Source organism: Pseudochaenichthys georgianus, chromosome 7 (assembly GCF_902827115.2).
Source record: "Pseudochaenichthys georgianus chromosome 7, fPseGeo1.2, whole genome shotgun sequence".
NCBI classification, from domain to species: Eukaryota; Metazoa; Chordata; class Actinopteri; order Perciformes; family Channichthyidae; genus Pseudochaenichthys; species Pseudochaenichthys georgianus.
The window spans coordinates 23,031,417-23,045,265 of record NC_047509.1 but is presented as its reverse complement, the minus strand read 5'-3'; the positions used below and the strand labels follow the sequence as shown (position 1 = coordinate 23,045,265).

The window sequence follows — 13,849 nt, the reverse complement described above, 5'->3', positions numbered from 1 at the left end:
TCAATAAGGGTATTTAATGCAAAAATAACATTTTATTTGAACAAACACGATGTATTTTTACATCAAGCAAACATTCACAATTGAATAAGAAAACTGATCAGTGCTTTGGTGTCACCAATTTTGCATAGCAGCTTGGAGCATTGGATGACCCAAGAGAAAATAAATAACACAAAATATAAAATGTAAAGGCCTATAAAATTTGTTTGCATATTACAAGTGTAAAAATATAAAAACACAATTTGATTTGGTTGCTTCATAGATCTCTAACTTAAGAGGCATAAACTAAGCGTCTTCCTGCAATTTACACTTGATCTGTGCCATTTGAGAAGCAATGCGATAAGACAATACTTCCTTGGCATTTGAAACTGTGGCCTACCGAAGAAAACTTAACCAGCTTTTTAACAATTAATACACCGGATAACTTCACCTTATGGCATGGAATGGCAGTCCAACTGAAATGGTGAAACAGATAAACCTCAATGAACTGGCTGTCAATAACTGCGAACCCTACTGGTCAAATGAATAAGCAAGCGGAACCTCCGTATGCCGTGCATAGGTGCTGAGCTGCTGGTAAGCCACCGACACGGTGCCTCCGCCGGGGCTCAGCGGCTGGGTCACTCCTCCGTAGGGAAAGGCGTTGTGGGGCACCAGCACCGGTGTGTGGCGGTGGTATGAGCCGTAGGGAGAGTGATGAAAGTGTGAGGGAGAGCAGTATGAACTCACGGGGCCGCTGGGGGGCACGCTGCGGGGGTGAGTGATGACCTGGGGCGCCTGGTATCCGGCCGGCTGGGGCAGGCTCCAGGAGCTGCTCACATAAGGCAGGTAGAGCGTCTCGGGAAAGTCCACGGAGCTCCCGGTCAGGTATGGCACACTCGGAGGTCTGTAGGGTCTCCTCACCCTCCTCCGCCGCCGGTAGTTCCCCTGGTCAAACATGTCCTCAAATGCGGGGTCAAGCATCCAATAGTTCCCTTTCCTGTCCCCTCCGTTCTCCCTGGGTATCTTGACGAAACACTCGTTGAGAGATAAGTTATGTCTTATGCTATTTTGCCACCCTTTTTTGTTCTTCTCATAGTAGGGGAACTTGGAGATGATGTAGTCGTATATCCCGCTGAGCGTCTGTCTCTTGTCGTGGCCGTCCTTGATGGCCATGGCAATGAGAGCAACGTATGAATACGGAGGTTTCTCCTGCTGGCCGGTCTCCTCCTCACATTTGGGCTCAGGCAGGGGCGAGTTGGAGCTGATGTCCAGGAACTGCACTCCCTGGTCGGCGGGGGATTCCTCCTCTGCATCCATGGCTCAGGTATCCGCTTGTGCGTCCTGCTGCTGGCAAAAATCTGTGATCAGCTCAGCAAGGCAGCGCTATGATTGTGTCTGCAGGTGCACATATACTCCTCCCACAGGTACAAAGCACCGCAGTTATCGCCTTCTTTCATCTCGCTGGGTTTTTCAAACTGTTTTTGCTACTTTAGTTTGCTGTACAGTCTGTTTAGGTTGAAACAGGGGTCACAGGGATGTGTTATCAAAATAGTCAACATATTCCCATGTTGGAGTGAGGCGATCAAAGAGCAGGTGCCCTGTGTCTTTAAATATATTGTGTTAGATATTAACTCTTGTCTTTGGATCAAAGCATGTTGATGTTCAGTTCATGCATAAGATCATTTTCTTTGCACAAATTGGCTCCCAGTCCCAGCTAAACTAAGACATTACAAATAATTATTATTTTAAATAATGATTATTTGGATATAATAGGTTATACTGTATAACCTATCCAAAGCCTGTAGTCAGTCTGTTCTTGAAATAATTTTTATTAAGTTTTCCAATTATTATCTATGAGTATTTATTTTTTAGTTTAGTTAGTTTATTTCATCAAGGAGATTCACCTCTTTCATAAAATAAATATGTATGAAATTAGCAACACCACATAAACATACTCTATGACAAGTAAAAGTCCTACTTTAAAAATGTTTCTTGATTTAAAAAGCACCAAAAGTAAAAATACTTATTACAGAATTATGCATCTTTGATTAATGTATGTTACTGGATCATATCAATATCCCTTTAATGTTATATCTGATTAGGGTGAAACACATTTTATTGAGCCTACTTCATATACTTCTTGGCCATCATGTGTATTTCAATGAAGTATGCTTATCTCAGCCTACAATAATTCATCATACTTTAAATGTGTTTTATTTTGTGTTATTAATCTCAATACGCAGAGCAACTCAAATGATTTAATAAATAAAGTGCAGTAAAAAGTTAAATAACTGCCTCTGAATTGTATTAAAGTTCAAGTACCTTGTACTCGTAGTTAAAAACAATACTAAATTATTATGGGGGAGAAGTATCTCACTCTGTGGAGACTTGGATTGGGAGCAATTAGTGTTGCTTGTAACTCCCACACATTATAGCTGCACGGTGCTCTTAGTATGGGTAAAATGCAGAGCATTTTCTCAGTGTGAATATATGTGAAATTGGAAAGTCGATCCGATTTGAATCCTTTTTGTCTTCTTACAGTATTTACTATCCACCCATATACTGTATAATAGTGCTTTTTGACACTGCTTTATGCCTTTAATTATTTCCGACACTTAGCATGTACAGAGAAGTATTGAGTCTTGCAGCATACCACCCACATACAGTGAGGCATGAACGGCAGGCCTGTCCGCTGAGCGTGGCAGATAATGATCACCTGCTCTCAGCAGACAGTCTGTCTCCCCTGTACTGATAGGGAGACACAGATCTCAAAAAAGGGAGCAACAAGTGGAAAGACAACTATGTCTTTGGCAAGGAAGGCATTTTAGGTTGGCCATTGCTATTACTGTCAGGGTACAGAGCTTTACTGAATATCTTTAAAATAAATGCTTAAGGAGATCCTTGTTTCATTAAATACATAATAATTCTCTGGATTCCAACGGAGGGACAACAAACTTGGATTAGCTTTAATGAACAGAAAAACATGCAAAATACAAGAGGAATAGGCCAGATATTCAGCAATACATAAAGGTGCAACCTCTCAGTTTAACCACAGAAAGGACAATCCAGTGTTAACTGTTAAACAGACACAGACCGGGACAACATTTCTCCTGATAGACTCATATTTCTCATATGCTCTTTTAAACTTCTCAATTCTTAGTAACTAATGAAAATGACAAAAGGAAACTGGACAGCCCTCTGTCCCATTTCTCACAAAGAAAGCTAGATTTACCTCCTGATGTCATATTGAACGAAGTGAGGCGCCAGGCTAAACACAATCTCTGTACTTTCAGCTATATGAGACCAAAGAAGAATGCAACAAAACTGCCAAAAACAAAGATCATGAATGCTAGGTTTTGGACAAAGGAAAAGTAATTACACTCCTCAAACATCCTGAAAACATCCCTCAAGTTTGATACACAGATAAACTGACTGCACTCAAGTGATATAATGTCCTGTATGTAATGTGATAATGTTCAAGTATTTCAAGATCTTACTTTTTCTTTTTCATTACAGGGCAATAGTTTTTTAATCCTAAACAGCATTCCTTCTATGTATCTCTACACTAATAAAGGCCATCAAATCTCTAAATCAAATGATTATTAGAGTTTCAAGGATTACCTTTTATGTTCTCTGGTTATTTATTCATAATAGAGCCATCACACAAATAACATACTGTTTCAACTACTTGGAAGGAAGCAAGACCAACAAATGAATAAAACATTACTTGATGATGCCCAGTTGTTCTTGACTAATACAAAAAAAGGCATCACGCAAATGTAGCTTACTATTAGATATTTGGAAAAAACTGACAAAGCAGATATGTGCTGCTGCATGTAAATACTATTCTTATTGAGTATTTTAACATTCAGGTGTTACTTAAGCAGTTAATTATTATGTTGTGTTCAGGTCTGCCGTGACCAGTTTCAAGTTAAGATTATATAATAACTACCCTCTAGTTTTTTTTATTGGAACAAGGCTTCATGATATCGTCTACAACAGGTATGTTAACGCTACAAAACAGATTTTGACCATGTTAGCCAATTCTGAAGGTACCCAGCAGTGTATTGAAATGTTTTGGGTAACTCTGGGTCAAATTTGGCTCAATCAAGATGAATCTCTGACTTAAGACACCCCACCCCCACCCCTTTCCTCCACTGGAAAAATTATTTTCTTGCAGAATGCACATGTACTCCCAATTCCTCTGGCACCCCTCCCCCCACAGGAACTCAACCTTTTCTCACACAGAATATGGATACACTGACACTGACACTAAAATTGTACTTGAACCTGAACACACACACACATGCACACACACGCATGCACACACACACACACACACACACACACACACACACACACACACACACACACACACACACACACACACACACACACACACACACACACACACACACACACACACACACACACACACACACACACACACACACACACACACACACACACACACACACACACACACACACACACACACACACACACACACACACACACTCAAAAATAATTCCCCTTGCTTTAATCATAAGTCTCAATCAAGTCTCAATCAAGATGTATATTTGACTCCATCTCCACCCCCCTTCCTCCACGGGAACAATTATTTTCTCGCAGTACAGCGTGGCCTTTGATCATCTTGTTTGGGGCGTGGCATGAACAACATTGCACAGATTGTCTTGCATAAACTTCTATAAATATCTATGTCAAGTTGAGTTTCATTCATCAGTATCTATCGATTTTACAATGAGCAAAATACTTTTCACTGCCCTTGAGGCTCTCGATCAATCGACGGCCGAGCACAAGCTCAGAGCATCTTCAGGATGACCCCTGGGCCAACTAGATTTGCAGTTTCACATGTCCAAGATAAAAAGACAGCACAGAGGTTACCAAGTTCTAAAAACTTTTTGTTTTTGAATTCTTATATTTGTCTATTATAGTCAGATAACATAATTATCCACTGTCCTCACTATAGGAAATATAATGAGTGAATTTAATCAAATGTTTTACTTAAAAATATGTGGTCTAATGTGTCTTAGAGCCATATAATAAAATAACAACAGGATTATATGGTTATGAATGCACAATAAGTTAGTTAAGATGTAGTAAAAACAACAGAAACAGGTTTCAATACAACACAAGGGGTTAAGATGATCACTTGAAAATAATACATTGACTGTTGACCTGCAATGATCAGGAATTTCCCTACAGTCATACCATAAATACCTTTTACGCACAGCTGCACCAGTCCAGAAACAGTTCAGGTGGCGCAACACCTTTTCTTTTCTCTTCCTGGGTGTTGACATGAGTAGAAACATTAGAGGGTGTGTATGCTGTTGAAGTCTAGGCAGCACAATGCTTTCAAGTGAGATGAGTGATGTCCAGCTGAAGACATTTTCTCAGCTCCGGGCTTTGAAACATTAACTTCTCTGCCCTATGAAGATTCTCAATGCACTTACATTTTGACTTGTCATAGTAGGAGTATGTACAGTTGTGTTATTCACACTGGTAATGATGGCACAATTGATTTCAGTTTCCTACTTTGACGTGTCTTGACTTATTACCTCTCACCCTGTTAGAAAGAAAAATAAAACAAATCAAAAAGGGTAAATTATTTTGATAAGTTATTTAATTGTGAATTCAGCATATGTAAATATGATGAAATCGGGTCAAACAGTGTTACAAACTAATTTAATCAATTACTAATTTTGCAACAAAAATGTAAATAGTGCTATGTTACCTTGCCATTGCTGTTACCTGATACACATCATGGTCATGAAAATAACATAGAAATTATTAAACTTGATGAAGTGTTTGTGTTACTTCATATGTCACCAGAAAAAAGGATAACTATGCAGCGTGAAAATAAACATTAGATCCTAGTTGTGTTAGCAGGTATGCAATTTGACTCACAAGGGCACCTGTTAAGCTGTGATCAGGGATAAAAGGAAATGACAGTATGTGTTGTGGCTTCTGTTTAAACATAAGTGCATGTGGCAGAACACAGCAGCCTCTTCAATTTACAGTAGTCATTTTAGGCACCACTCCCAGACCCCCTAATCCACGGATTACAAGAAACCTGACATCCCTCTGTAAGCGACAGAACAAACAACATGATCTGATGTGACGGGCACACAGATAAGAAAAGCATCAACACCAGAAAGCTGTGGTTGTGAATTTCTTATTACATTTTATAAACCACATTTCAATTGTCCCCCTCACCACCCTGAACTTGATGCTCCTTTTAGAAATAGGTGCATGTACGGACATTTCAAATATTAATCTTTCACCCTGACTCTGTTAGTTGGCCGGATTCCAAAGCTAGGTGTGTCTCTCACTCAGGTGATGAGATGCTTTAGTTCCCTGTTTAGTTCATAATGCCATTGACCCATGCCATCTCCCACAATGCATCTCTTTGTAGAGTTCTACATGATGGTCTGTCAGCTGTTCAGGCATTGCAGACCACATCTGAAGGGTAACCATTTCTAACTCTAACCTCCAGAAACAGTTGTCTACTGTTTGGCAGCCAAAACTGACGTTATTCACACGAGACCCCAAACTCATAGAAAAGATAACACATACTCAAATGTAGTAATCTGTATGAATGGAGCAATGTTTACCTTCATGGTTGAAACTAATTATTTAAGTGTCACGGTAGAAGTAATAATAACATTTCCTCTGCCAAGGTAAAGTCAATAAATAATTCCTCAGTGCATGTTGGCAGTGTCTTGGTTCAAATGGTAAAGAAATCACAATATCATTTAATGGCCAATGTCACAGAAAGAGTTTTATTAATGTGCACATCACATTTGAAGCACTTTGCTGATGTTCTCATCCAAAGAGACTTTTCCACTTCCATCAAATTATTACTGGAAAGAAGCGAAGCGATGATCTTCCTGTTTGACTTGTTTGCTCAATTCAGATTCACTTGTTGCCACATGTCTATTTTCTGCAAAGTATTGTTACTTTACACACAACAACTGCAAGAAAGGATTGTCAGATAGCATTGAGATATGTGACAACTTTCTGACATTTGATTTTTGTCTACCGGCCAAGCTTCTCTCATATTGCGTGATTCGTGTGACTGAGTTCATATCTCATTTATCTGATGAAGACACTGCCAGATACTACATTGCCTGAATAAACACTTTGAACTATTTTCCCACATGAGAATAATTCTCTATGTTCTACTTTGCACAACAACATTTTCAACACCCATGCACCTTGTAACTCTCATTGCAGACTCCTTTTGTCTGTGGTACTTATAATGTCTTCTCCCTGGTAGAGTTCCCAGGTAAACCTAAACCTCAGTTTTCAAACAAAAAAGAGGAGTTGTCTGCACAATGAATTATGTAAGTTTCAAGCATTTCAATTGATGCTATTTTTCCACCAATAAATACTCGTCAGCCACACATCCATGTGAACAAAAGAAGGTTGAATATAAACTCAGACAATGAGGAAATAAGATGATAACATAAAAATACGAAAACCTAAATACAAAACTGTGACCCATGCATGATCTGTGATGCAATGTAAAACAAAAATAAAAACTGAAAAGGGGCTACAGTCATTCCTGTACCCAATTTGGGTTTGATGTGCCAATGATTAACATATGTTTGAATGAACTCAATGCTTGGTAATTGTCCACTAGTAGCTCTCCTTTGCCATCTTGTGGAGGCAAAGAGAAAACACAATTCTCATTCAGTTGAGTTAAAAGCCACAAACCTAACAACCATCAAACAAAATTGCAAATGTAATACACTGAGTGACATTTGAAATAAAAATCATGTAGATATATCACAACAACAACAACAATCATTTGAATTTGTAACCATAAGAAGAAATAAGCTGTGTCAGAATGGATTTGGTGTAGTTTTGTTTGGCTGCATCATTTGTGAAGTCTCTCTTGTTCTTATAGTTGTGATCTAAATGACACACTGATAAATTAAGATAAACAAATTACATGCAAAATAGACATAGCAGCCACAACCAATGTTGCACCTGAAACTAATAGTACTGTCTCCAAAGGGACATAGGTGAGTGATGGGTTGCAGTTGCAGCCTATGGTTGCAGCAAAGTGAGAAAAGTAAGGTATATGTAACAGTGTGCCAGTGGAGTATGATGGAGGATCACATTAAATAGATTATATCTGCCAAATGCCCTCATGTTTCTGAGTGCAAAGTCACTTGCAAAAATAATAAAGATTATACATTGAAAATAATTGAAAAAGCTGATGAAAAGTTGAACAAGTTTTTATTCATCTTCAGTTGTATGTCTAAATGCTGGCAGCAGATGGCAGTGTCTTCAAGGCTGCAGAACAAATGTCTCCTCTCAATTGTTGTAACACCCTCTGCTGTTGAATGCAAGATGGTTTGACACTATTATGTGTTTAAATGTGTAAAATACACTATACAATGACTGTTATAGTTTATGCATAAAGTGTGTTTCCAAAAGTGCATCGCCCGAAAAAAACGACATCAAAAATCATAACAGTAAATTAAGACGTTAAGGAACCTGACAAAAATGCTCATCATTGTGTATTTTGTTATTAATGTTTAGGTTTATCTTGTGGAATCCAACCAGTAAATGCAACAGAACAGACATAGGGGAGATCATTTTGGTTTTTAACACGTGTTTATGCAGAACATTTTGGGAGTTTATGCCTCCTTAACCTAATGATATGACCTTAGACATTAAAACAAGGATGTATGATCCTGTATATGTTGAAACTCTGGGGGTTTGTATACCATGAATTAAATGATCATCAAAACAAAGAGGCCTTCTTTTAACTGTGGCAAAAGTAGAAAGAATGTTTTTCCATTCAATTGAATTAGCAATAAGAAATCGTTGATGCTTAAAAAACTGTTTGAAAACCCCCATGGTGACTCTATGGTTTTAATGGTCCTATAAGTTGGAGAGAAGTTTGGTAAACAACATCCCGTGTTGGACCTAGTGACCCCTTGTCATTCCGACACGTCCCGTTCCACATAACTTTGAAGTCAAAGACAAAAAAAGGAAAATGTATCCCCGGGGTCTTTGGAATTCATGTGAGGAACCACCAAAACAACACTTCATCAGGGGTACCACCATTCAGAATGGTGATCAGCAATATATGGGGAAATTCAAATGAGAAGCATTGTGCAAAATAAAAGCCAAAGAGATTTGTCTCATCCCTGGCCCCTGACTCCTTTCTACCATCCTCTCATGAGTGACTTTGATGTGCACAAGATGATGGAAAAACAAAGCATTGTGGTTCGAGTTAATTCCTGTGGAAAAAAGGTTGGTGGGATGAGTGGGTGGGACGGGGAAGTGAGGGGGAAAATGCAGTATCATAAGAGAGACACAAGAAAATCACATTTCAGTGTCAGTGTATCAATCTGCCATGTAAAAGAAGGGAGCGCAGAGAAAGGAGGGAGGGCGAGGAGGAGATACGGAGCAGGGTAAAGTGAGCGGGGTGTGAGAAAAGGAGCTCCAGTTGATCGCTCTTTAGAAAAGGCCCCCCTCTCTCCTGCTGGGTCCTGCTCAGCTCTTGTCCTCCTGGTACAATGCTGGTGGAGCGGCTGCCCCCACCACCACCCCAGAGCCCCCACCCCATGTGCCCCCCAACTGCCCTCCATGTGCTGGGGCTACGCTGACAGCCTGGACTCCAGACCCCAGCATATGGAGGCCAGACCAACAGGCCGGCTCTCCAATGTGCTCCACAGCTGGGGCTCTGCTGGAGTGGGTAGCAGAGCTTCATGCAACCACATGCTCTCTTCACCCACCATGTTTAGTCTTCTTTATTGGTTTAGATAAGCTGAACATTGGCAGACTTATAAGGTCACTTAACCGAAGTTATGAAAAGAAAAGAACATCTTATTTACTTGTGAGTGATATCAGGCGAGGTAGATGCTGTTGGTTTTACTTGAACATGTTTTGAGACTTCTGCCCCCTCTCAAGTGTTGTTGTTTTTTACTGCAGACATTTCAAATTATCATTACGGATTAGTGGGTCTATTACACTCCTGGTAGCTCATTGATTTAGGTTGTCTTAAAATGACTTACTCATTACTTTTCAAAGCATTATGACTTATAGAAGCAAAAGCCCAGGTGTAACTGATCACGTTTAATGATGGCTTGTTATAGTCAGGAGTGCTATGTAAGTCATGAGAGACATTTGTCAAAATGACTTCTATGAGAAAGGCCAATGAAATATTGTTTGTAAAATGTAAAAAATAAAATGTCCTGTTTCCACAGAAAACTGTTGAGCATTTTGTATAGAAGATATTTCTTTGATTGAAAGTGTACCTTAAGAGAGTAAGCTTAGCTAAGATATGGCTGCATAAAGAATATAAATACATTCAGTAGCAAGGTATATTGTTAGTAGCCCATCTTTAGAGCCTCTTCCACCCAAACGACCCGACCCAATCTTTTGTTGAATTTACAAGAAGTAGTGAAAACTATAGAAGTTTATTTTATATTGGGCTCCCAAGATCCAAAGTTTTCCAAAAGTATGAAACTTTCTTTCCTGTCTAAGTCTGTCTTTAGTGTAAGTCTTCAGTGCCGAGGACTGGGGCTCTAGATACATCTGTGTGCCCTACATGGCTTTGAATGCTCACATTTTACATTTGATTCTGAAGGGTCAGTATCGACAGAACAACTATATATTGATAAAATGATTCAATATTTTTGCTCTATTCAACTTTAATATGGCCTTAATTAGACAAAGAAACAAGCAGATGCAGAAGAATACAGTAGACTTTTTTCTGCGTGACAAATAATCACTGCATCATCATTAGTGAACATATTGGGTAAAATGTGTGTTCAAATCCCAATAAATACAAACAGTGTAAAGGGGAAGATAATTGTCACTCTCCAGCGCTGCACAACCTGTAGGCTGAGCGTCTATGACTCCCTTATCTACACTTAACCCATTTACAAATCATCTAGACACCATGAATGATACTACCAAGTACACTTATCCATTACAGCAAGAGCTTTCATTTCTGTCCCGTCCTCAACACCGCAATTCTCACACAGACTAATGTTGACTCATGGCAGGAATATGTGGCCATTCTGATGCTAATGGCAGCTTTTACCACCTACTTAACCACATAGCCCTTGCACTCTATACAGCTCCACTCATCCTGAACCCAGTGTGTGTGTTTGTGAGATAGAGGGAGAGAGAGATAGAAAGAAAGAGAGAGAGAGAGGAAGAGGAAATGGGCAGAAAGGGGGGGCAGAGTTAAAAAAGGGAAAAGTGGCAAGAGGGTTATAACTTATAGGAAGAAAGTGTGTGTTCACTTTTACTAGGCCACTTTTCCTTCAGAAGAATGCTACAGAACATTACAAAAAAACATGTTGATTGAGACAAGCTTAAACCAAGTTGTTCCTTGTTTTCCATCTTAAATTGCAGATGTTTCACAGACAGGACTGTGGTGTTTGTGCTGGATACCTGGGTGGCTGTGGCTGTCAGTCCTGTGTTGGTGGAGACAAGGGTCACCAGTTAGCAATCTGACCCTTTAATACCACGCGGATGCTTGCTGCTTGGCCTGGCATGGTACAATACAGTGCTGGAGCAAGGACAGGTGGTCATTAAAACTGCTGTAATCCCCTCCATGAATAGCTCATGGGCAAGGAGACAGAGAGAGAAAAGGAAGGAGGGAGAGATAGGGAGAGAAAGACAAAGGGAAGGAGACAGACAGGGTAACAGGGAGGTGAGGGTGCGGAGCGTTTGATGCTTGGACTGCGGGTCTCTTTAGCACAGTCTGCGGGCCGTGCTTCAGAGCGGATGTGTTAACAGTTTCAGGCTCAATGGAGGGAGAAATCCCCACAAAGGGAGGTGTACAAATATTGTGGGAAATCCGTCCGCTCTTTAATATTTCATGAAGGCCCACAATCTATTCATGGGACTCCATTCCTTTGGAGGGGCCCACATTCAGGCTCACTCTGCAGGCTCAATGGGCAGCCCTTAATTGAGTGCCCGCTCATTCTTCATCTCCCTGGCAGATTGTTCCCCATGAAAGCCCCTGCCTCTTCATCCTCCTCTTCTTCTCCCTGAGAGTGGCCAAAGAAAAGAGGGCATGCCTTGCTGGTGGTGCATGTGGGAGGGTGAAATGAGTAAAGGGGGGTAGTTGTGGATCAAATATGATAATAGGGCAAGAGGGGATGGTAGTGCGTAGACGGATGGGGGTCGGGGGCTAATCCTCGGGATGGGTGATGGAGAGAAGGCAAGAGGAGGGGTTACATTCCCTTAGGTGGCAGGAGTGTGTGTGGTAATGTGTATAGTGCAAGGTTGTGTGAAAGTGTGTACAGCCTGGATGCTGCTGCTTGGCACTGACAGAGCAAGTTGCAGTCAATGTTACCTCTATAAGTTATAATAATAGGGTCTTAAGCGACCTTTAGTCTCAGACCCTAGTTGAAGCTGCAAGTCGACGCGTTAAAGCACGTTGTAGGTGTCTTTAGGACTCGGCCTTGGGAAAAAAAGTACATGTCAGTGTTGACGATCAATCAGCAATATCCACTTTATGAACACAGTTTGTTAACGGGGGGCAACCAGTCAGGAACAAAGATGAACTCTGAACACACATCTTCATGTTGCACATCTGTTATTAGATTACCAGCAGAAACCCACTGGGACACAGTTGAATGGGGCGTTAATTCAATTTGTAAGTTAAACGTGTTTGTGTTTAAAGGCAATGATTTCCCACATGGTGATAGATGTATCTGTTGACTGCTAAATAATTTCTTCTTGGCTCTTGAGGGAGGTTCAACAAATAATCTTAAGGGTTGGTTATAAGAAAAAATGCTGTTGCACTTTATTAAGAGAATATTGTTTTATAGGTCCCTCCATACTTGGGACTAAAAGGATATCTCTGCCTTTGCTTTTTAAATTCTTATCTTCTAAAATCAGTTTTCTTTGAGTATAAAAAAATATAATATTAAATCTCCGGAGTACCCCTTTAAGCAAGCTATTGATATTCATCTAATTTAAACAAAGGATATTCAAAACTAAATGTGCCGGTGCTCACCCCAAGTGTTGCAAGTGAGTGATGATTTATCTGGCAGCTATCTTCAGTAGTGGAGCTTTCAGAATCACATTTACTTCATGTTGGCTTCTCATGGCTCCAATTGTCTTGGCATCACCTTCAATCAGGACAACAATAAAAGCAAGTTCGCCAAATGTTATTCACCAAACCATAGAGAGAACATCAGATCTCTTGCACATCAAAATCTGTGTCTGTGGACAGATCTTGCAGATCATTGTTAAGACTCCATCATAAATGTACACCTCATGCCTGCACTGAGTCCTTCATCCGGCCTAAGGCTACCCAGTGTCCTGGCTCAAGGTGGACGGCCAGCTGAGAGTGTGACCTGGGGGCTTCGGCATACTCAGTGTTCCTGTGGGCATCCAGCTGCAGCCGGGCTCCTGATCCCTGATTAAAGGTCATCCTGTCCCTTCTAAGGGCCTGTAAGACCCTGGGAGCCCGGCTCGCTCCCAGTGACTCCCCTTCACCCTTTCGATGTGTGTCCAACAGGCTTATGCTAGCTCATGAAGGACCGAGAGGACCTGCAGAGAGAAGTCCCAGAGAGAGGAAAATCCTCTACATTCACGACACAGACTCACATTCACACACACAGAAAACACAAGCAAAGATATACACACACAAACACTGGATGCATAATTTATCCCTGTGGTACCACGCCTGGTATCCAGCCCAAGCACCCCCCTGCTAGAGAGTGGCAGAGCCATGCTAACTGGATTCTGCAGAGGAAGAGATTTAAAGCTTTCATAGCGCTCAGTGTGTTCCGCGCGGCCGCATCTCAGGGCTTTGATGGATTGTTCTCAGGTTCATTTCAGGATTTTCTGAGAGATTTTG

The 13,849-nt window shown here is 40.7% G+C and overlaps 1 protein-coding gene across 1 annotated transcript; it reads right to left on the bottom strand.

Moving 5' to 3' along the window:
* Positions 1-262: 262 nt before the first annotated feature.
* On the bottom strand, positions 263-1,315 carry foxl2l (forkhead box L2-like). Its single transcript, XM_034088026.2, has one exon. It carries the CDS (start codon positions 1,291-1,293, stop codon positions 508-510), a length of 786 nt encoding a protein of 261 aa, XP_033943917.1. The 5' UTR covers positions 1,294-1,315; the 3' UTR covers positions 263-507.
* Between the last annotated feature and the right edge of the window lie 12,534 nt (positions 1,316-13,849).